The 24,300-nt window shown below is 44.8% G+C and overlaps 1 protein-coding gene and 1 long non-coding RNA gene across 3 annotated transcripts in view; both read left to right on the forward strand.

Annotated features, from left to right (window-relative positions):
* Window positions 1-550: 550 nt before the first annotated feature.
* On the forward strand, window positions 551-13,411 carry LOC147345516 (uncharacterized). The gene is made up of 2 exons (XR_015154852.1): window positions 551-1,972; window positions 7,912-13,411. It is a non-coding gene; the product is annotated as an uncharacterized LOC147345516 (long non-coding RNA).
* A 6,501-nt stretch (window positions 13,412-19,912) lies between these two features.
* CREBBP (CREB binding lysine acetyltransferase) overlaps window positions 19,913-24,300 on the forward strand; it is a 119,331-nt gene continuing 114,943 nt past the window's right edge. For both annotated transcript variants that reach the window (XM_086376030.1, XM_086376031.1), the window contains exon 1: window positions 19,913-20,202. In XM_086376030.1, the coding sequence (XP_086232156.1) occupies window positions 20,118-20,202 (85 nt within the window). In that variant the 5' untranslated portion in view covers window positions 19,913-20,117. The remainder of the gene's footprint in view (window positions 20,203-24,300) is intronic.

The following is a 24,300-nucleotide window of genomic DNA, read 5'->3' on the forward strand; positions in this document are numbered from 1 at the left end:
AAATATAGGAAAATTCCATTCATTATTTCTTCAAAAATTTTTTCTGTCCATTTTCTCTTTCCTCTCCTTCTAAGACCCCAATTACTCATGTTAGATCATGTGATCTTATCCCACAAGTTACTGAAGTCATTTTTTTCATGCTTGTTTTTTTCTCTCTAAGCTTCAGTTCGGGTAGTTTTATTATCCTATCTTCTAGTTCACTTTCTTTTCTTCTACAGTGTTTGATCTGCTCTCAAGTACATCAAATGAATTTTTAGTTAAATTATGTTTTTCTAAAATTTCCATTTAGTTCTTTTTATTAGTTTCTGTACCTGTCCTCTGTCCTGAGATATACTGTATTCTAAATGTGTGTTTATCTATCTATCTTTATATATATATTGTCTTTGAGAACAATTCTTTTATGGACTGAATTGTGCCCCCTAATTCATGTATTATAGCTCTAATTCCCAGCTCTGAATGTGTTTAGAGATAGAATCTTTAAAGAGGTAATTAAGGTTAAATGCACTCATCTCACATGCTAGCAAAGTAATGCTCAAAATTCTCCATCCAGGCTTCAACAATATGTGAACCGAGAACTTCCAGATGTTCAAGCTGAATTTAGAAAAGGCAGAAGAACCAGAGATCAAATTGCCAACATCCGCTGGATCATCGAAAAAGCAAGAAAATTCCAGAAAAACATCTACTTCTGCTTCATTGACTATGCTAAAGCCTTTGACTGCGTGGATCACGACAAACTGTGGAAAATTCTTCAAGAGATGGGAATACCAGACCACCTTACCTGCCTTCTGAGAAACAAGAAGCAACAGTTAGGACTGGACATGGAACAACTGGTTCCAAATTGGGGAAGGAGTTCGTCAAGGCTGTGTGTTGTCACCCTGCTTATTTAACTTATATGTGGAGTACATCATGCAAAATGCTGGGCTGGGTGAAGCACAAGCTGGAATCAAGATGGCCGGAAGAAACATCAATAACCTCAGATATGCAGATGACACCACCCTTATGGAAGAAAGTGAAGAGGAACTAAAGAGCCTCTTGATGAACGTGAAAGAGGAGAGTGAAAAAGCTGGCTTAAAACTCAACATTCAAAAAACTACAGTCTTGGCATCCGGTCCCATTACTTCATGGCAAATAGATGGGGAAACAATGGAAACAGCAAGAGACTTTATTTTCTTGGGCTCCCAAATCACTGCAGATGGTGACTTCAGCCACGAAGTTAAAAGACGCTTGCTCCTTGGAAGAAAAGCTATGACCAACCTAGACAGCATATTAAAAAGCAGAGACATTACTTTGCCAACAAAAGTCCATCTAGCCAAAGCTATGGTTTTTCCAGTAGTCATGTACGGATGTGAGAGTTGGACCGTAAAGAACACTGAATGCCAAAGAATTGGTGCTTTTGAGCTGTGGTGTTGGAGAAGACTCTTGAGTGTCCCGTGGACTGCAAAGAGGTCAAACCAGTCAATCCTAAAGGAAATCAATCCTGAGTATTTGTTAGAAGGACTGATGCTGAAGCTGAAACTCCAATACTTTGGCCACCTGATGTGAAGAACAGACTCATTGGAAAAGACCCTGATGCTGGGAGGGATTGAAGGTCGGAGAAGAGGATGACAGATGACAAGATGGTTGGATGGCATCACCGACTCGATGGACAGGAGTTTGAGCAAGCTCAGGGAGATGATGAAGGACAGGGAGGCCTGATGTGCTGCAGTTCATGGGGTTGCAAAGACTTGGACACGACAGAGTGACTGAACAACAACTAGTTTAAATGAAGTCATAATGGTTAGATTCTAAGCCCATAATATTGGAGTCCTTATGAGAAAAGAAAGAGAAATGAAGTATGTGCATGGACAGGGGAAAAGACTTATGCGGACATAGCAAAGATGAAGCAACTATCTGCAAGCCGGAGAAACCACCCCATGGCACCTTGATCTTGGACTTCCAGCATCTGGAATTGTAAGAAAGTAAATTTCAGCAGGTAAACCATCTAGTCTGTGGTATTTGTTACAGCAGCCCTAAATGTCCAATGCAAGTTATAATAATTGTTGTAGCATCCTTGTCTGTTAGTTCTAATGTCTTGTTTATCTTGGGGTCAGCCTCCATTGATTATCTTTTCTCTTGAAAGTGGGTCACATTTTCCTATGTTTTTATATGTCTAATAATGTTGAGCTGTGAATGATATATTGCAGAGACTCTGAATCCCATTATCTTCCTCTGAACAGTGTTTTTATTAAGCCAACATTTAACTTGGCTGGATTCTGTTTGCAAATTCTGTCTTCCCCATAGTGGGCAGCAGCTGAAACCTCAGGTCAGTTCTTTTAGGCTTCACTTGGTGCCAATGCATGCATTGTTTATGAGTCAGCCAAAGATTTGAGCAGTTTATACACAGAATTTGGAGCACTCCATCTCTGTTTCTGTTCTTTCCAGGTTTTCTCTCCTTCCTTTCCAGCAGCTATGCTTGTCACAAATCGTCCTCTGTTTCTTCAGCCCAGTAAAGCTATGAGTTTTCTATTGGAATTTTAGCCATCTGGAATGGTGGTTACTGCAGCCTTCCCTCAGGCTAAAAACCATAAAAAATGAGAAGTAGCTAATGCAGTTCCATTCTTTCAAGTGTTGATGCCCCTCCAGTATTGCTTTTGGTTTCATTCCAGAGCCTTTAAGTAGGTGCTTTTTTCAGTGTTTGGTCCAGAATTTGCAGTAGTGTTCTGCAGGAGGGTGATCCAATAGGAGCTCCTTGCCCATACCTGAGTAGAAGTCCTAAATATCACTGGAATCAGTCCAAGTGTCTCCACTTCCTTTGCCTGAGTCTGAAGCTACCATTGCAATAAGACTAAAGCAGTAACTCCCAAACTAGTTTCTCCTAATACTTTATCCCCATTAAACTCATTCTCCACATGCTTAGAACACTTCCGTGGGTTGGCTTTGGATCCCCTGTTCCTGCTGTATACACCTCCTGGGCGTTGTATCCACTTCTGTCTTCAGTGGCTGTGTCTGTGCTGATAACTCCTGAATGTGAACCTCTGGTCCAGAGTGTCTCTTAATGAATGCGTCCTTTTATTTATGTCAGCAGACCCTTTAACCCTTAGAGGACATCATTATTTCACATCTTAAAACTAGTTTTCTTGGGTTCCCTTTCACAATGAATGCCTTCACTATCCACTCATTTTCCCAAATAAGAGATCTGGAAACCATTTCTTTTAATTAATTCATATTTTTTTTGGCTGCACTGGGTCTTCATTGCCGTGTGCAGGCTTTCTCTGATTGCAGTGGGCCAGGGCTACTCTTCGTTGCGGTGAGTGGGTTTCAGTAGTTGGGGTGCACGGGCTTAGCTGACCCACAGCATGTGGGATCTTCCCCCAACCAGGGGTCGAATCTGTGTCCCCTGCATTGGTGCGTGGATTCTTCACCACTGGACCACTGGGGAAGTCCTGGGAGCTCTTCTTGGTCCCCCTACCTCCATGCTGAATCTCCAAAATCTCTTGGTATTTATCTCCTAAACCTCTCTCAACGCTGCCCATTTTCTCCATCTTCATTTCCACTGTTGCCACAGTCTCTAGCCTGGGCTCTCAGCAAGTGTCTCCTAATTGGCCTTCCTACTTCTCCTCTTGTCACTCCCACCCCTTCTACACAGCAGTGGCCAGAGTGACATTTTCATGCTACCAGTTCCCCTTAGTTTTCCATGTACATTTTTGAATTCTTATTTATTTATTTTTGGCTGTGCTCATCTTTTGTTGCTACACAGACTTTTCTCTCGTGTGGCAAGCGGGAGCTACACTAGTTCCAATGTGCAGGCTTTTCACGGTGGTGGCTTCTCTTGTTGCAGAGCACGGGCTCTCGGGCACGTGGGCTTCACAGCTGTGGCGTGTGGCTCAGTAGTTGCGACTCTCAGGCTCTACAGCACAGGCTCAGTAGTTGTGGCACGTGGGCTTAGGTGCTTTGCGCATGTGGCATCTTCCTGGACCAGGGGTCGAACCTGTGTCTCTGCATTGGCAGGTGGATCCTTTACCACTGAACCACCAGGGAAGCCCTCTATAAACATTTTTTATACAGCTTGTGAGTTCCCTTTTAAAAATCTTGCTGGGGTTGCACTGAATCCATAGATCAATTGGGGGAAAATTGACATATTAGCAATATTGAGTATTCTAGCTCTTGAACACGGTACTGGTCTTATTCCATTAAGTTTGCTATAACAAAAAAAAAAAATAATCACAGATTGAGTGGCTTATAAACAGCAGAAATTTATTTCTCACAGTTTTAGAGGCGTGAAGTCTGAGATCAGGGTGCCAGCATGGTTGAGCAAGGGCCCTCTTTCAGTTGCAGGCTTCTCATTTTATCCTCACATAAAGAAAGGGGTTAAGGGAACTCTCCGGGGTCTCTTTTATAAGGACGCTAACCCCATTTATGACCTAGTCACCCCCAAAGGCCCCATCTCTTAATACTATCACATTAGGATTTCAACATATAAATTTTAGAGGGATAACAGTCAGATCATAGCAGTATCTCTCCTCATTTATTTGGGTTTTTAATTTTTTCAAAAATGTTGTGTGGTTTATAATGTATGGGCCTTGCACATCATTTTTGTTAAATTTATTCCTAAATATTTCATATTTTAATGCTATTTTAAATATTATTGCTGGACTTCGCTGATGGTCCAGTGGTTAAGAGTCCTCCTTCCAGGGCAGGGGACTCCAATTTGATCCCTGGTTGCGGAGCTGAGATCCCACATGCCGCAGAGCAGCTAAGCCTGCTCCCTCCAATGAAGACCCAGCTCAGCCAAAAAAAAAAAAAAGTTGAAGTCCAAATTATTCATAAGTGCTTTAACTACTGTAGTTTAACTTAAAACATAAACGTTATCATTCATTAATATCAATTTCCAATTTTTTGTTAATGCTATTGAGTTTTTTTTTTTTGCTATTGAGTTTTATATATTGACCTTACATCCTGTAACCTTAATAGACTTACACATTAGTTCTATTATTTTTTCTAGATTCCTTTAGATTCTGTGTAGAAGCAATTATGTCATCTCTGAATAGTTTTACTTCTTTAAGAAATGAAGTTTGCATTTCATTTCCTGTCCATGTTTTATTGTACTGGATAGGACCTCCGTTAAGAGTCATATAAGATGGGTGAAAATGGACATCTGTGCCTTGTTTCTAATCCAGGAAGGAGAGAACTCAATCTTTCACCGCTGAACGTGATATTAGGTTTTCTGTAGTTGCCTTTTATGGGACTGAGGAAGTTCCACTTCTTTTTTTAAAGTTTTTTTTTTTATGAATATATGTAATCCCTTCTTATTTTGAAGGAGTGCTTTTCTACTGATTTGCTAGTTCAGTTATTTTTTTGTATATATAATTTTATTTGCGTACTTTTGGCTGTGCTGGGTCTTCATTGCTGCGAAGGCTTTTCTCTCATTGCAGTGAGCAGGGGCTGCTCCCTAGTTGTGGCGTGCGGGCTTCTCATTGCAGCAGTTTCTCTTGTCGCGGAGCACCGTTTCTAGGGCATGAGGGCTTCAGTAATTGCAGTGAATGGGCTCAGTGGTTGCAGATCCTGGTCTCTAGAGCACAGGCTCAATAGTTGTGGCTTGTGGGCTTAGTTGCTCTGCATCATGTGGTATCTTCCCAGATCAGGGATCGAACTCATGTCTCCTGAATGGCAAGCGGATTCTTTACCACTGAGCCACCAGGGAAGCCCATGGAAGTTCCACTTCTACTTCGGTGTTCTAGTTTGCTGAGAGGTCTTCTTTTTCTTTTGTGTTAAAAAAAAAATGATGACTAGGTATTGAATTTTGTAAAAAAAAAAAATTGTTTTTTGCATCAAAAGAGATGGTTAGAAGGTTTTTCTTTTGTAGCTAGTGTATGAGCTTCCTGGAACTGCCATAACAAATTACTACAAGCCTGGGGGCTTAAAACAACAGAAATTTGTTCTCTCACAGCTCCGAAGACCACAAGCCTGTAATCAAAATGTCAGCAAGGCTACACTCCCTCCAAATGGTCTAGGGAAGGTTCTGTTCTTTGGTTCTTCCAGCTTCTGGTGGCCCTGGTGTCCCTTGGCTTGTAGCCATGTCAGTCAATTCCCTTATGCCTTTATCTCCTCTTATGTGTCTCAAATATCCCTCTGCCTTTCTCTCTCTCTCTTTTTAAGATTCATTTATTTATTTACTTATTTTTGGCTGTTCTGGGTCTTCATTGCTGTGCTCGAACTTTCTGTAGTTGCAGTGAGCAGGGGCTGCTCTTCAGTACAGTGGGCAGGCTTCTCATTGCAGTGGCTTCTCTTGTTGCACAACACAGGTTGAGGTGCATGGGCTTCAGTACTTGGAGGCAAGGGGGCTCAGTAATTGTGGCTCCTGGGCTCTAGAGTACTGGCTCAGTAGTTGTGGCACATGGAACTTAGTTGTTCCACCGCATATGGGAATTTGCTGGACCAGGGATCAAATCCATGACCCCTTCGTTGGCAGGCAAATTCTCAACCACTAGACCACCAGGGAAGTTTCTCGTGGTTCAGATGGTGAAGAATCCGCCTGTCAGTGCAGAAGACAGAGTAGACGTGGGTTCAGTCCCTGGGTTGGGAAGATCCCCTGAAGGAGGAAATGGCAACCCACTCCAGTATTCTTGCCTGGAGAATTCCATAGACAGAGGAGCCTGGCGGGCTGCAATCCATGGGGCCACGAAGAGTCAGACACGACTGAGTGACTAACACACACAGACCACCAGGGAAGCTCTCTTCTGCCTTTGTCTTATAAGGACAGTGGTCACTGGATTTAGGGACTACCCGAATAATCCAGTTATCTCATTTCAGGTTCCCTAACTTAATCACATCTGCAAAGACCCTTCTAAGTAACATCACCATTACAGATCCTAGGAATCTGACGTGATACCCTTTAGGGACTCTTTCCAGGCCCACCACAGTCAGCTAACATGTTAATTGCCATGACTGATTTTCACATGTTAAACCTGGCATTCCCCACTTGTCATGATGTATTAAATTTGCTTTTTGTGTCTATGTTCATTACTAATATTGATCTGCAAACTTTTTTGGTAATCTTGCCTGATATTGGTATAGAGGAATGAAGACCTCATAAAATGAAATGACTTCCTCTTCTGTTTTTTGGAAAACCTTGTGGACAATTCATTTTTTCCTTTAAATGTTTGGTCAAATTCATGAGTAAGGCCACCAGGACCTGAAATGTTCTTTGTTGGAAGGTCTTAAACTACAAATCTAATGTCTTTCGTTGACATTAAATTAAATTAAATTTCAGAAATTAAATCCATTCACCTTGAGTGACCTTTGGTAGTTTGTGTCCATTCCTTCTAAGTTTCTGGTCTTGTTGCTATGAAGTTTTTCATAATGTTCTTTTATTATCCCTCGCACCAGGCTATGTTTGGTTTCTCCTCTTTAATTCCTGATATTGGACATTTTAATTTTTTCTAGAAGTTTATCAATTGTATTGATATTTTCAAAGAACCAGCTTTTGGTGTTATCGATTTTCTCAGTTGCATTTCTATTTTCTTTCATTGATTTCCACTCTTTATTTTATTTTCTTCTTTCTGCTTATTTTGGTCTTAATTTTGTCTTTTGTTTCCAGTTTCTAAGTGTGTAAACTTATTTCATTGATTTGGGACCTTTTTTCTCTTTTCTAATGTAAGCACTTAATGCTGAAAGTCTTTCTAAGCACTCTTTTAGGTACATTCCACACATTTTGATATGTTATGATTTTATTTTCACTCAGTGCAAAATATTTCCAATATCCCTGTTATTTTTTCTTTGAAGCAATAGGTTATTTAAGATTGTGTTACTTAATTTACAAACATTTGGTTATTTTCCAGATATCTTTTTCTTATTCAGTATTTATTTCTAATTTCAATGATGGTCAGGAAACACTGTATACAATTGAAATTCTCTTATTCTTCTTCAAACTAGTTTTATGACCCAGAATATGGATGAGTACATTGCCAAGATGTTCGGCCATTCAGAAATCGTCACCAGCATGAGGTTCACCTACAACTGATCACAGTGTCTGGAGACAGCTGCATCTTCATCCAGCAGGTGGGCAGTGAGATCACCAGCTGCTTGAAGCAGCATTTTCTGGAGATCAACCCCTGGGAGCAGCAGCAGTAGAACACTAAGGACAGGAAGTGGAGCAGCCGCCCCAGGCAGGAGACCAATACTCAGGCCTGAGATGTGCTCCCTAAGCCCTGGAGAGCAGATGGGGAATGAGGCGGACGAAGAGTGTGAACCCGAAGAGGTGCTGAAGATGCCGTCGAATGAGAGTTTGGGTCCAGATCCTCAGTGTCTGCTGATCAACCGCATGCTGCCACTCTGGGCAAGGCAGCTGGTGAGTCTGCCTGGAAAGCGGGACACCGAGGGGCTAACAAAGCAGCGGCCTTCTCCATGCCCCTTGTTTTTCTGGGAACCCTTTCCCCTTGACATCTCTGCTTTCCTTGGAGAACCTCCGTCCTGCTTCCGGTCTCCGTGTATACAGCCTTTCATTCATCCCACAAGTATTTACTGCATGCCTACCCTGTGCTTTTGACACTGTTCATGGGGTTCTCAAGGCAAGAATACTGAAGTGGTTCTCCTTCCCTTCTCCAGTGGACCATGTTTTGTCAAAACTCTCCACCATGACTCATCCATCTTGGGCTAGAACGGTTTCCCTGGTAGTTCAGTGGTAAAGAACCTGCCTGCCAATGCAGGAAACTCGGGTTCAGTCCCTGGGTTGGTAAGATCCCCTGAAGGAGGAAATGGCAACCCACTCCAGGATTCTTGCCAGGAAAATCCCTTGGACAGACGAGCCTGGCGGGCTACAGTCCTTGAGGTCACAAGAGTGAGACACAGCTTACCAACTAAACAACAAATGGACTATCTGGGTGAATGTCTCATGGGTGTTTTAAAACAGCTTGTGTTCTACAGTTATTAGGTACAGTGTTCTATAAGTGTTAATTTAGTCAAGTTTGTTGGCCATGGTATTTAAGTCTTTATCTACATTGAGCCTCTGCTTGCTCTGTCAGTTACTGACAAAAGTATGTTGAAATCTCCAAGTCTAACTGGATTTTTCTATCTATTTTTCCATGTCTATCAGTTTTTTGAATTCGTATGTTTTGAAGCTATTCTATAAGATGCATATACTTTTAGTTTTATTATGTGCTTTTAATTAATTGACATTATCACTGTAAAATGTTCTTCTTTATCCCTGGTAGTATTCCCGGTTCTGAAACCTACTTTGTCTGATATTAATATAGTCACTCTAGGTTTTCTTTTTTGAAAATGTATTTATCGAAGTGTAGTTGATTTGTAATGTTGTGTTAGTTTCTGCTGTACAGCAAAATGATTTATATATATATATGTATATATATCCTTTTTCATATTCTTTCCCTTATAAGATTATAATGGATTATAATGGTTATTATAAGATATTTACTCTAGCTTTTCTTTTGATTAGTGTGTACATGCTATTTTCCCATCCTGTTATTTTTAATTATCTTTGTCTTTATAACTAAAGTATAATTAGAAATTTGAAAGAAAATTTAAAATTTATAGTAGATAGCACATAGTTTTATCTTGTCTTTTCACCCAATATAATGTTTTTTTTCCCATTATTTGGGGGTGTTTAGGCCATTTACATTAATATAGTTTTTAATATAGAGCAGGAATTAATAAAATAGAAAGCAAAGAACCAATAAAGTAGATCAAAAACCAAACAAAAATTGGTTTTATAAAAAAATTAAGTTGACAAAACTCTTGTGAGACTGATGAATACACAAAAAATAGAGAAAATACAAATAAACATTATATTAGATTTTTTCTTAAAAAAGAGAGCTTTCTGAATAACTTCATACCCATATTCTAAAAAACAGGTAAAATGGGAAATTTTGAAAAATAAGTTTATATGTGTATTAACTTACAACCTTAATAATATTTGATTCAGTAGTTAAAATTCTATCCATAAAAAAATCAAAACCAACAAACACACATAAAGTTTGTCATATAGGTGAATTCTACTGAGCACTCAAGGAATGAATGTATCCTATCTTATACAAACTATTCTCATACAAACTATGAAGCAAACTATTCCAAGAAGAAAAAATGAAGGCGAGCAGTTCAAATAATTCTGTGAAACAAGAACAACTTGAATAGAAGAAATTACTAACCAATCTCATTTATAAGATTCAATGCAAAATCCTAAGTAAATGTTAACAAACCAAGTCCAACAATGTATTAAAAATGATAACAACAACAAAAATATGATAACAACAGAGAAATAAAATCAGATTATAATCATGTAAGGTTTATTCGGGAATAGAATGAAGGTTTTCTAAACTTTTATTTATTTATGGCTGCGCTGGATCTTTGATGCTAGGTGCAGGTTTCTCTAGCTGTGGCGAGTAGGAGCTACTCTGCAGCTGCGGTGCCTGGGGTTCTCATTGTGGTGGCTTCTCTCGTCGTGGAGCCTGGGCTCTAGGGCGCATGGGCGTCAGTAATTGCGGCTTGAGAACTCTAGAGCTTGGGCTCAGTAGTTATAGGCCATGGGCTTAGTTCCTCTGAGATACATGGGATCTTCCCAGACCAGGGATTGAACCTGGGTCCTCTCCTCCAGGGCAGTCCCAGAATAAAGGTTTAACATTAGAAAATCTGCTTGTGTGTTTCACAGCATTAACAGATAAAAGAAGAAAATGTGTATTCATTTCAAATTCAGAAAAACTGTTTTATAAAATTCATCACTCATTTGAATAACCCTCAGTAAACAAAGACGAGGAGAGCGATCACTTTAACCTGAGAAAGCATCTACTGAAACCTAGACAAGTATGCTGAGATCCAAGTCCTAATGTTCTCCCCCAAACTACTTCACCTTCAGCCCTCTCCATCTCAGTTAACAGCAGTTCTGGCCCTCCAGAATAAAATTGCTCAGAATAAAATTGAGAGTCATCTCTAACCCCTGTCTTTTTCATTAACTCTGCTCCTAATTCACCAGGATGCCTGGTTGGCCTTCAAAATACATCTAGAATCCAATTGCTTTCCCCATATCCACTGTTAGTACTAGACAGATCGCTACCACCTAGCTGAAGTCCTTCCTGGAATTCTTACTTCCAAGTTTGCCCCTTCGACACTCCCATTTCTATTCTCAGTGCAACATACAGAGAGATCCTTTAAAACACACACACACACACACACACACACACAACAGTTCACTCATTTAAAATGTGCAATTCAATGGCTTTTAGTGTATTCACACAACTGTGCATCTATTACTACAATTAATTTTAGAAGATTTTCATTATCCCAGAAGAAATCTATACCCCTAAGCCAGTAATTCCCCAGCCCTCACAAAAGATCCACTGGAGAAGGGAATGGTTTCCCACTCCAGTATTCTTGGGGCTTCCCTGGTGATTCAGATAGTAAAGAATCTACCTGCAATGTGGGAGACCTGGGTTCGATCCCTGGGTCCAATCCCTGGGTCGGGAAGGGAATGGCTACCCACTCCAGTATTCTCACCTGGAGAATTCCATAGACAGAGGAGCCTGGCTGGTTACAATCCATGCGGTTGCAAAGAGTCAGACATGACTGAGCAACTGATACTTTTTTTTTCAAGCCAATAATCGCCAGTTCCCCAGCCCCCGAAAGTACTGATCTACTTTCTGTTTCTATAGATTTGCGTATTCTGGACATTTCCTATAAACCTAATCATACAATACATGGTGCTATGTGATCAGCTTCTTTCACTTAGCACATTGTTTTCAAAGTTGATCTACTCTGTAGCATGTATTATTACTTTATTCCTTTTATTCTTGAATAATATTATGTTGTATGAATAGACCACATATTTTTGGTGGACATTTCCACTTTTTGGCTATTACAAATAATACTGCTGTGAACGTTTATGTACATGTGTATAGATTTGTCTTGATTATACACATATGCCTAGGAGTAGAATTAGTGGGTCAAGGGGGAACTCTCTGTTTAAGCTTTTGAAGAACTGCCAGACTGTTCCAGAGTGGCTGCATAATTTTACATGTTCATCAACAGTGTATGAAGGTTCAATTTCTAATCATCCTCACCAGCACTTGTTATTGTCTGTCTGTCTTATTCCAGCCATCCTAGGGAGTGTGGAGTGGTATCTCATTGTAATTTGATTTGCCTTTCCCTGATGGCTAATGAAGCTCAGCATCTTTTTATGTGCTTATTGGCTTATTGGCCATTTTTACATGCTCTTTTCTGAAAAATTTGTCAATTTAGATCCTTTGCCCACTTCTGAATTGAATTTTTGTATCTTTTAAAAAGATTTTCTCGTGTATTTTTGGCTTCTCTGGGTTTTCATTGCTGTGTGTGGGCTTTCTCTAGTTGCAGCAAGCAGGGGCTACTCTCCAGTTGTTGGACACAGACTGCTCATAGTGGTGGCTTCTCTTGTTGGGGAGGATGGACTGGAGTTACTTGGGCTTCAGTAGCTGTGGTGCATGGGCTCAGTTGCTCCACAGCATGTGGAATCTTATCCAACCAGGGATCAAACCCATGTCCTTAGAGGATCTTTAAAAAATAAGTTGCATATAAAGTGAGAGAAAAAGAAGACTCAAGAGCGACTCCACATTTTTTGGCCTAAGAATCTGGGAAAATTGAGTTGCAATCAACCAAAAAGACATTGGGTGGAATAAGTATTGTCAGGAGGCACATTTGGGACTATGTTAACTTTGAGATATCTTTCTGGCCTCTTTCTGGAGTTCAGTTTGGAAGGCATGGGCATTCAGTCATGGGTATTTGCCTTTCTTGTTCTGACTTCCTTCACTCAGGAGATAATGTCTAGATCCATCCGTATTGCTGCAAATGACATTACTTCATTCTTTTTTATGGCTGAGTGGTATGCCATTGTGTGTATGCACCAAATCATCTTTATCCATTCATCTGTCGATGGACATCTAGGTTGTTTCCATGTCTTGGCTATTGTCAATGAATTTTCAGTATATATATCTTCTCAAATTATAGTTTTGTCTGGATATGTGCCCCAGAGTAGGGCTGTACGATCATATGAAAACTATTTTTCGTTTTTTGAGGAACCTCTCTACTGTTTTCCATAGTGGCTGCACCAATTTACATTCATACCAATAGTATAAGAAATTGCCATTTTCTCCACATCCTCTCCAGCGTTTGTTATTTGTAGACTTTTTAATGTTGGCCATTCTGACTGGTGTGAGATGGTACCTCGTTATAGTTTTGATTTGCATTTCTCTAACAATTAACATCCATCATGTAAAATTACACTTGTCCCCACACTGACACTCTGGATCCTCCTTAACCTACCTTATTACTTTTCTGCATAGTGTTTATCACCTTCCAACATATGTTGTGCAACAACATAGTGTGCAGCAACTAAGACCCAGCACAGCCACATAAATAAATAAAAATAAATGAAAAATAAAAATAAAGAAATCCAGGTTGTGTTTCTTGCAGAGCTTTGTAGAGTCTGGATTTTGCAGATCATACCCCAGTGTTGTATGACATGTTCCTCTGTCCTCCATTTTGCATGCTAATTGATAGGTAGACTCACTGTATTTTAAATGGTAGTTTTCCTCAAATTATTCTACAGATTCACTGCAAAGTCAATAAAAAATCCAATGTTTTTACTGGTTCTGGAAAGATTTACCTTAAAATTCACCTAGAAGAGTAAGTTCAGTTGAGTTCAGTTCAGTCGCTCAGTTGTGTCCGACTCTCTGCAACCCCGTGGACTGCAGGTTGCCAGGCTTCCCTGTCCATCACCAACTCCCAGAGACTACTCAAACTCATGTCCATTGATTTGGTGATGCCATCCAACCATCTCATCCTCTGTCATCCCCTTCTCCTCCTGCCCTCAGTCTTTCCCAGCATCAGGGTCTTTTCCAATGAGTCAGTTCTTCGCATCAGGTGGCCAAAGGATTGGAGTTTCAGCTTCAGCATCAGTCCTTCCAATGAACATTCAGGACTGATTTCCCTTAGGATGGACTGTTTGGATCTCCTTGCAGTCCAAGGGACTCTCAAGAGTCTTCTCTAACACTACAGGTCAAAAGTAAAGGGCTAAGAATAGGCAAGACAAGTTTGAAAAGGAAGAGGAGTTGGCGGAACTCTCCTTACTCTAAATTAGAAACACTGTAGTAGAGGTGGGGGAGTCCTTTCGGTTGATCTCTGAACAGCTCAGGGGGTTAGAAGCCCCCGCGAACTCCTTTACCCCTTCTGCTATGTGTGAACACAGCAAGAAGACAGCCATCTATGAATCAGGAAGCAGGCTCTCACCAGACACCAAAACCACTGTCACCTTGATCTTGGACTTCCAGGCTCCAGAACTATGAGAAAAAAATTTCTGTTGTTCATAAATCATTCAGTCTATGGTATTTTGTTCTAGCAGCCTGAATGGAGTGAGGAGTAAGACAGAGCAGGATCTTGAGTTATTTGTAAACTTTGCATTATTCACAACAGCCAGAATGTGGAAGCATCTTAGACAACCATTAGTGGATGGGTGGATAAGTAAAGTGTGGTATTAAATATATAAGTGGTGTGGTGGTCGTCATTTAGTCCTTAAGTTGTGTCAGACTCTTGCAACCCCATGGACTTTAGCCCACCAGGCTCCTCTGTCCATGGGACTTCCCAGACAAGAATACTTGAGTGGGTTGCCATTTCCTTCTCCAGGGGTTCTTCCTGACCCAGGGATCGAACCTGAGTCTCCTGCACTGCTGATAGTCTCCTGCATTGCAGGTGGAGTCTTTACTGCTGAGTCTCCAGGGAAGCCTGATACATAAGTACAATGGAATATTATTCAGCCTCAAAAAGGAAAGAATTCCTGACACCTGCTACAACATGCAGATGAACCTTGGAGAGGAACGATGGTTGCCAGAGGCTGGAAGATCAGGGAGTGGGGAGTTATTGTTTAATGAATACAATTTCAATTTGAGAGGCTAAAAGACTTGGATGCATAAGTCATATTTAGATGAACCATATTAATTTGTTGGTGCGGGTGCAGGGATCAGAAACTGTCAGGTATTGACAATTTCACTTGGTTCAGCTGAGTAAAAATACTCAGTAAAAATACATCTTGGCAACTTTCCTATCAGTCCAGTGGATAAGACGCTGCGCTCCCAAGGCAGGGGGCACAGGTTCCCACAGGGGAACTAGGATCCCATATGCCACATAGATGGCCCAAAATCCCCCCCAAATACATCTCATGTGGTAACCATATACACCAACTTCAAGAAAGTGGTGGCTTTGGGGGAGAGAGGAAATGGGGGCTTTAGTTCTGTGTCTGACATGTGATTCCTTATATAAATAAGTAATATAAAGATCTGAAGCTGATGTGGCAAAATGTTAATAGTGCCTACCTTAATAATGTAGACAGGAATATCTATGCATTATTTTTTGTAACTTGTTTGATAATCTTCATTGAATAAAAATTAAAGTGGTGAATGGGAGAAGTGAGTCAGGTCAGTGTAGACAACTGGGCTCAGCAGCTTGACTGGGAGTGGAGGAGAAGGGGCAGAGTCAGGGCTGGTTGCAAAGACTGTGCATTCATGGAGGAGCAGAAGCCCCCGCTTCTGGGAGGCAGGGATTAAAGGTTCAGTGGGAAGCCACCCTAAGGCCTCCAGAAGAGAGTCAGGACCCATTCCTGGGAAGCGGGGCACATGCGGCAGAGCTGGAGTGGAGACAAGGTTGCCACCTCTCTTTGGGGCCCAGTGAGCATGAGTGTCCGCTGGGGCCCGAGGCAGCAGCCTGAGTCTCACACTCCTCAGCTCTCCTTCACGAACATCCTCTCTCTCCACTTCGGCCTGTGGATCTGGGTCTCCGTCTTTTTCCCTCTGAGTTCACCCCGCAGCCCCTAATTGGGAAATCCAGCCCTAACCCTGGACCTAACCCTAACCTAACCTAACCCTAACCCTTGGTGCCACCACACGGATCCCTTTTCACTCTCCCAACTGGCCGCTGACTTTTGTTCTTCTGCTGGGAGCACCTGCCTCCCTCTGTCTTTCCTTGTCTCTCTTCCTTCTTCCCAAACCAGCCTGTTAAGAACCAGCTTGGTTGAGACAGAGGTCATGTACCGTGTGATTCACCCAAAGTGTATATTGCAGTGGTTTTCAGTTCTGAGTTGTGAACCACCATCATCATCGACTTTGGAACATTTTCATAACCCTAACAGAAACCCCATATTTTTTGGCTACCATTCACTGTCTCCCCCTCTCCCCAGCAACCCCCCACAACAGCTAATCTACTTTCTGTGTCTATGGATTTCCCTATTCCGGATATTTGTATAAGTGGAATCATACAATATACAGTCTTTTGATGACTGTCTTCTTTCACTGAGCATCACATTCTTGAGGTCCATCCATCTTGTAGCTGTGTCCATGCTGTATTCCTTGTGTGGCTGAATGATACTCCATTGTGTGGCTATAACACATTACATTTATCCATTCATCAGTTGATGGATGTGAACGAACTTTTCCCAGGTAAACCTCTCCTGATCTGTTTCTACCTCTTGCTCCTCTCCTGGCCCCGAAGCATCCTGTAAATGGGGATTCCTTGGTGAAATGGCCTCTGAGACTGGAGAGAGCAGGCAGTCTCACGTCTGCAACCCCATGGAGCTCCTTAGTGACGGAGTGGCTCTCCTCTGGGCCTTATTCCCTCCTCTGTAAAAAGAGGACAGTTTCCATCCAGGGTTGTGGGAAGTGCTGATCTGAGTAGAGCATATGGCAGGGCAGCCTGGGATATAGAAGACATTCAACACTGCTGGGTCCCTTTTGTCTGTGTCAACCTTGATCCCGGGCTAAGGGTGGGCAGGCGGGATCCATACTTCCTCCCGTGCCGTTCCCCCACCTATGTCTGAATGCTGTGTTCTTTGACAAGAGTCAAACTAAGGGGAGAAGACATAGAAAGGAAAGAAACTGCAGATATCCTGAAATACCAGAGGAATGGGACAAAAGGATACAAATGAGACAGAAAAAGGGCTGTAGAGCAGGTATGTTTCAGGTCTGGGAGGCCAGAAGAACATGCGGTTTGAAGACCTGTGTTTCAGGCTCAGGCCTGACACGTCCAGGTCACTTCCTGAGTCTTAGGGACGAGTGCCCTCCATTTCCCCCTCTGGGAGTGAGGGGATGGCACGAGCTAATGTGCCCACTGTTGTGTAAGCCATTTACCCAGGAATTCTGAGGGCCTGGAGGTATTCCTACTGACCCAAGCAGGCCCTGGCTGAGGCCTCTCAGTGACCTGACACGTTGTCCCCTCTGTGGGGAAATGGCCTGGAGCTGCTTCAGGCTGGAGTCCAACCTTCTCAGTGTCCTTGAGACCAGGCTCCCTCAGGAGAGCCTGACACTGTGCATTCATTCATTCATTCATCAAATTTTACAAACCTGCCTCCTGCAGGGCACTGTGCTGTGAAGACCTGGCCCTTGTCCTCACAGGGCTCCCAGACTTGTGGTGAGAGGGATACACAGGCACATTCAGATACAGGCTGCTGCTGGCCCCTGTGTTACTCTGTGACTCTAAACACCTCCTGCCTTCTTATGCAGTGACTTCTTGAATGTTTGTTTCTGATTTCCAGGACTTGCTGTTTCGCCTCTTTGAATAGATAGGGATTTCTTTCTTTATTCTTTGCCCAAGAAATTAGTGCAGTGGCAATGCCCTCAGGAGATTCTCAAGGGATATTTGATAGACAAATAAAAACAGGAAGGATAAAAAATGAGCATGTGTGTGGTATACCCTCACAGAAGTATGCCCACAAGTGCTGTGGGAGCCCTAAACTGGGCTGGGAGGGCTTCCTGGAGCAGGTGATATTTGAACCGGGTCTTGGCGTTAGTTAGTTTGCCTGGTATATGTATTCTCAGCACAGGGAACAGCATTTGCAAAAGTATGAAGAGGTCTGAGTGGTAAGAACTTCCTAGTGACTGTGTGGGTGTGGGGGACGTAAGGACGGAGTGAGGCATGGATAGTGGAAGAGGGATGCAAAGGGGGCAGTCAAGATTTTGAACAATATACATAAACAGAAAAAAGTAGAAAGATCACTCAGTCTCTTTTTTTTTAGTTGAGGTATAGTTGCTTTACTATGTTGTATTAATTTTTGCGGGTACAGGAAAGTGAGATCACTCAGTCTTGACGCTTGAAGACCATCACAGACACTATATAAGCTGTTTCTTTGAAGCAGAGTTTTTTTCTCTTTTTTCCAAGAAGTTAACTCTGGTGCTGAATGGGGAGAAATATGGTTTTCAAGGGACGCTTAGTAGGGAGATGCCATCGGAGCCGGGCAGTGGGAGGAAGAGCGGTTTGCCCAGGTAAAGGACCTGGGAGGCAGGTTGCTCGGTAGGTGGAGAGGGAGGGAGGAGTCGGCGCTGACTCACAGAATTCTGGCTTAGGGAACAGGTTGCTGGTGATACCTTTCAGATAAGGACTTCGGATGAAGCGCTGGCAAGTTTTGAGAAGCAGATAAAAAGAACCGAGATGTGTGAACACCTCAGATTTTTGTGGAACCATCCTGCGGGGAGTGGCCAGGCGGGCTGATCCCCCTGGGACCCCACACCTGTCTGGAGCACCTGAGGGCTCCAGGAGGTTGTCGGGGGGCGGCGGGGGTAGCGCACCAAGGCCGTCGAGGCCCTAAGCTCTGATGTAATGGGGCCTTCTGGGCCTGGGGCAAGCTGAGCGCGTCCGGATGGGGAACAGCGCTCACCACCTCTCGAGGCAGGTGAGGGTGTCGCACCTGAAGCCTGGCGACCCCCCTCACATCTCGTGGGGGCGTTCGAATTCCGGCCCCGCCACTTCCTGCCTCAGTTTCCCCACCGCACCCTCTCGCAAGCGGACCAGAGGGCAATGTGTAACCTGCAGAGGCCACGACACATCGCTGGGACCCGGCGTGGGGAAGCGGCCAGGCCTAGTCTCGGGGCAGCGGCGAGAGAAGCCGAGACCGAGCAGAGTCGCCCTGCGGGACAGGCGGGCCCTGCCGGGGCCGACTCCACGCCTAGGGGCCCGGCTTGAGGCCAGGCCGCAGCCAGAGCTCTCACCGTCCAGTCGCCGTCAGAACAAAAGTGGCGGCGGTGCCGGCGCCCGGAGTCCCGCAGGCCCGGTCCCCGCCCGGCAGCCCCGCCGCCCCGCCGCCCGGCCGCCGGGCGGCACGACGCACAGAGGCCGCGCCTTCGGCCCTTTCCGTCCGAGCACGCTCGGCTCTTTCCGCCGCGGCCGGCGCAGGTGGAGGGGGCGGGGCGGGGGCCGTGCGTAGTGACGCCGCGGGGGGGTGACGCACCGGCGTGCCCCGCCCCCTCCCCCTCCCCGTTCAGGCTCTGGAAAGAGAAGAAAAAAAACTTTCTTTTTTTTTTAATTGAGGAATCAACAGCCGCCATCTTGTCGCGGACCCGACCGGGGCTTCGAGCGCGATCTACTCGGCCCCGCCGGTCCCGGGCCCCACAACCGCCCGCGCACCCCGCTCCGCCCGGCCGGCCCGCTCCGCCCGGCCCTCGGCGCCCGCTCCGGCGGCCCCGCTCGCCTCTCGGCTCGGCCTCCCGGAGCCGCGGCGGCGGCGGCGGCGGCGGCAGCGGCGGCGGCGGCGGCGGCGGCGGAACGGGGGGTGGGGGGGCCGCGGCGGCGGCGGCGGCGGCCCCGCTTCGCGCATTGTTTTTCCTTACGGCGGCGGCGGCGGGCCGCGGGCGGGGAGCGGAGCCCGGAGCCCCCCGGTAGTCGGGCCGCGAGCGAATTAATTAAGTGGGGCGCGGGGGGGGGGGGGGGAGCGAGGCGGCGGCGCGGCGGCGGCACCATGTTCCCGGGGACTGCCTGAGCCGCCCGGCCGGGCGCTGTCGCTGCCAGCCGGGCCCGGGGGGGCCGCCGGGCCGCCGGGGCGCCCCCGCCGCGGAGTGTCGCGCTCGGGAGGCGGGCAGGGGATGAGGGGGCCGCGGCCGGCGGCGGCGGCGGCGGCGGAGGCTGGGGGCGGGCGGTGAGCGCTGCGGGGCGCTGTTGCTGTGGCTGAGATTTGGCCGCCGCCTCCCCCACCCGGCCCTGCGCCCTCCCTCTCCCTCGGCGCTCGCTCGCGGCTCGCGCTCGCTCCTCTCCCCTCGCAGCCGGCCGGGGCCGGCGCCGACCCCAGCCCCGGAGCCCTTGCCGACCCGGCCGCCCGCGCTCGGGGCTGTTTTCGCGAGCAGGTGAAAATGGCCGAGAACTTGCTGGACGGACCGCCCAACCCCAAACGAGCCAAACTCAGCTCGCCCGGCTTCTCGGCGAATGACAGCACAGGTGAGAAGGGGGCCGGGGCCCCGGGGGTTGCTTGTCAGCCCCATCCGGAGGTGAGCGCCCCCGGGAGACCCCAACTCGGCGGCGGGCTGTGCGGGGCCCGCGGAGCTAAGGCCCGCGCAGCCCCTTCCCCTGGACCCCGGCCGCCGAGAGGGAAGTTTGTCGGAATACTGTCATGGGGCCCGAGTGGGGTGGCACATGCCCGGTGCGCTTGGATCGCCCGGAGTTGGGGAGCCCTCCTCGCCGGGAGACCGAGTGGTACTTCCAGGGAGAAAAAGTAAAGTGGAGCGTGTGTATTCTGCGTGGTGATTCCGTCTGCCTCCCACTGCCGCCGTGTGTCCGTCCACACAAGCGTGGCTGGCTGGAGGGATGACAGCGGAGGCGACGCTGGCTAGTGAGAAGGAAATAGTGCAGCCGAAAGGAATCCCGAAGAGTTTTCTGAATCGGTAACATATTCACAAGGCTGCGACCAGAGGACTTTCCTAACAGCAGCCAGCCCGTGAGTTACGACTTATAAGTTTCTTGGAATGTGCTTCCTGAGAAAATGCTTAGTGCTATTTTGAAAACTCTTGTCGCTGGTCACCTAAGCCATTCCATTTTTCACAACCCAGAACTTCTTAGCAAGATGTCATAAAAGTTGCTGTGGAGTGTTAATTTCACGTGTATAACTTCGGAAGAAAGTTAAATAGCAGATTCATCTGGGCCGCAGTCTCCAGGGGAGCTTGTGTTGTTCTTACAATGTACATATATATATATGTATATATGTGTATATATATATATGTATATAAATAAATTATGTTCAGGAATGTCGGAGTTACCATTAAAAAAATTTTTTTTATCAGAGTATTAAATAAATCTTTTAAACAGCTTGTCTGGAGACTTTCTTCGGTACTCATATCAGTTGCCTAAGAGAAGTATTTTAGTTTTCTATTGGTTTAATGGTTCTGGGTTTTTCTGGGCTGGTTCACGGTAGCGTTATGTACTAGTTATGTTTCCTCTTTCAGAGCTCTCCTTTGCAGTAAAACGCAAACTTGTGCTCTGCTGCCCATGATTTGATTCCCAGCGTTGCTTGCATTTCTCCACTACGGTCTTGCAGTAGCAGCATCTGAAAATCAGTTTATAATGAATGGGTCCAAATTGAATTATATTGCTGCAGCAGTGCCTTCAGATTTGCAGTAGACACAGCTGTTCAGCTTGTGCAAATATTTCTTTGACCACTAGCGTTTTTCTACTAGTGGTCTAAATATCTCTTTCTCCTGTTGAGACAAAACTTGAATTTTGTGGCTGCAGTTTTAATACAATTCCTAGACTATTATTTAATGTGGAAGTGAGAGAAACAATAAAAAAATCAGTCATGAGATTCTTGTCTGGTTGAAATAAATTTGTTAAGCAGCGGAGAGGAATGAGTAAGTCTGGTGGGTGATATGTAAGTCACTAATAATACTCTATTTAAAAGCTGATAAAGAATTGAGTTTGATGTTAATTTTGTAAAATCGGCTTATCTGAAGTGAGAGATGTGGGAACAGGCAAGAGTTAAATGCTCTGATTTCACACCATGAAAATACTATGATTTTACTGCAGAATAGATCTCCTTTGCTTCATTAATCTTGACATGTTTGAGTGAAAAATCTTTGAACATATGAAATGTAGATCATACCAGACAAGTTCGGCCTTGAAGCTTGTCCTCTGAAACTGGTAACTTTTGAATGGCTTTGCAGCTTCGCTATTGTTAAATGAGGTTATTTTAGATTTTGTTTTATAAAGAGGGACAAATTAGTAACATGACACTTTAACAGAAAGGCTTGTTGCACTATATACTTTCAGCTGTTTCCAGGATGGTGCACAATGGATTGGCCTTTGGGGCAGTTCTGTTCCTGGATGGTTAGATACTTAATGTGCTGCTAATCACAACAGAGTTTTATCAAAAAGGATTTTCTACTCATGACCATTTTTTCCCCCTTCTTTCCAGTTTTGACCCTTGTAAGGCACGGGGGCTCTTTTGTGAATGTGGAACAAAAAAATCAGTTTTTAATGGCTCTGTTTAAATAATCCAAAGAATAAACTCACCATTATATTTATGTTGGGTCCTTGGTTGCATATTCATCAACGTCACATTGTTGTGAAATGGTCCGTTAGTGTGGGGGCCATGGAAGGCCCACATGTTCAATCACCATTGAACATGTTAAACAAGGTGTAACTTTGTCTCCCATAATTGCTAGTCTAAAATAGAGATTTTAAGGACATATATTAAAGCAAATAAAGGACTAAAGGAATTACATTACACGCACAGAGTGGAAGCATTTGAATAGATGGAAAAGCAGGGAGAGACCTGGCAATATCATTCTGAGAGACTCAGCCTCGTTTTAATGAGGGGATGTGTGTTTGTGGTTTCTGGGATAAAGTTCGGCCAGGCAGAGCAAGGTGTGTTCACTGCTCATGAGATAAAATTTGAGGGAGGGGCGCTCCGAATGGGAATAGCTGAAGGGTTAGGCGGAGCAGGAGGTGGCCTTGGTGGCCTGAGAAGCAGGAGGGACTCGGACGGTCATGATCCAGTGCGTGTCTCTGGGGACTGGCCTTCGGAGCCATCCTGTCTGTCAGCTGAGTCTGGTGGGCAGGCCGTGAGCCCCCGAGCATAGTACACCTGATGCTGAGGAGCTGACCAGCTAGGATGCTGCCTGCAGGGCGCTTGCAGTCCAGCCGGGGGAGCGTGGATGTGCGCAGGGCCCAATAAGGTAAGGTGGGATCTCTGACCAATGCCATTGCCACCAGTGACAGTTGGGGGAGGTCAGTGCAGGCTGGGGAGATCAGGGGACGATTCTAAGGAGAACATGCGGAGGTGATGCAGAAATAGGAAAGGTGCCCCAAAAGGTAGCAAGAGGAGGAAGGGAAAGCAGTGCTTTCCACCCACACCTAGCCTTTCTTCTGAAGCGGCACAGGATTTGATGGCATCTGATGTTGCGGAAGTAGCCTTGTCTTGTTTTACATTGAGGACGTAGATGCTTTCTCACAATTGTCATCTTCATTGACTTGGCACCCTTTATGAGCAGTGGGACCAGTATATAGTTTGTTGTGTGTTCTGGAAATTTTTGTGTTTAATATTTCCACATTAAAATAGCGTATTACTGTTTTGCAGCAGCAGGGATTCATGATTTAACAGTATGGAAGAAATACCTAGGCAAGCAGTAGAGGTTTTTTTTTCGGTCAGCTTTATTGAGGCCAAATATACATTCAACAAATCTACTATAAAAGTTTGTAGGACTGCCTTCTGAAAGTTGAATATAGGTATATTTTATCTCGTGCTGTATACGTGTTGCTAGTGTGTATTAGTTGCTCAATCATGTATGACTCTTTGTGACCCCATGGACTATAGCCTGCCAGGCTCCTCTGTCCATGGAATTCTCTAGGCAAGAATACTGGAGTGGGTTGCATTTCCTACTCCAGTAAATGTCCCTAAGCAGTTGTGGTTACATTGTATACTGTGAATCCCTTTAAATGCAATAGAAAACTGTATTTAAAGATACTTGGTGTAAATACCATTACCAACCAAAATGCCTTTTACAGCAAAATGATGACCTTTTAGGTTTACATCTCAAGAGTTCTTTTCTCCCCATCACTTCAGTTTGATCCTCAACAGCATCTTGTCAGGTGGGAAGGGAAAATACTGTTTTTGCCAATTCCAGGTGGGAAATCAGACTTGAGAGAGATGATCTATTGAAAGTAATGCAAAGGGTGAAAGCCAGAACCTAACCTAGATCCTTAAAGTCTGTACATTCATCTTGTGAATCTGCATCCAGAAACACAGAATTTACTTGAATCGTGAACTCAGGAGACTACGTCCTTAGCAAGTTTCAGTAGCATAACTCCAGCAAGTGGGGTCAGTTTGTCAGTGGCTTTACGGGGATGTTGGCGGCGGGTGGTTGGGCGTGGGCAAGCAAGAGAATGCTCCCCTCCAGGGGCAGGGGCGCCCCCTCCCCTTTGTTCTGGCACTGCAGGATGTCATCCAGGGTGTACACGGTCTCACCTGTTTATTGCAGCAGATAATTGAGGACCAGTCTCGGGTTATTTCGTGTCTTTACTACGTGCCAGCTAAATAGGAGCTGT

This window comes from Bos grunniens, chromosome 25 (genome assembly GCF_055505025.1).
Source record: "Bos grunniens cultivar Pamir isolate PY7600 chromosome 25, Bosgru_T2T1.0, whole genome shotgun sequence".
NCBI classification, from domain to species: Eukaryota; Metazoa; Chordata; class Mammalia; order Artiodactyla; family Bovidae; genus Bos; species Bos grunniens.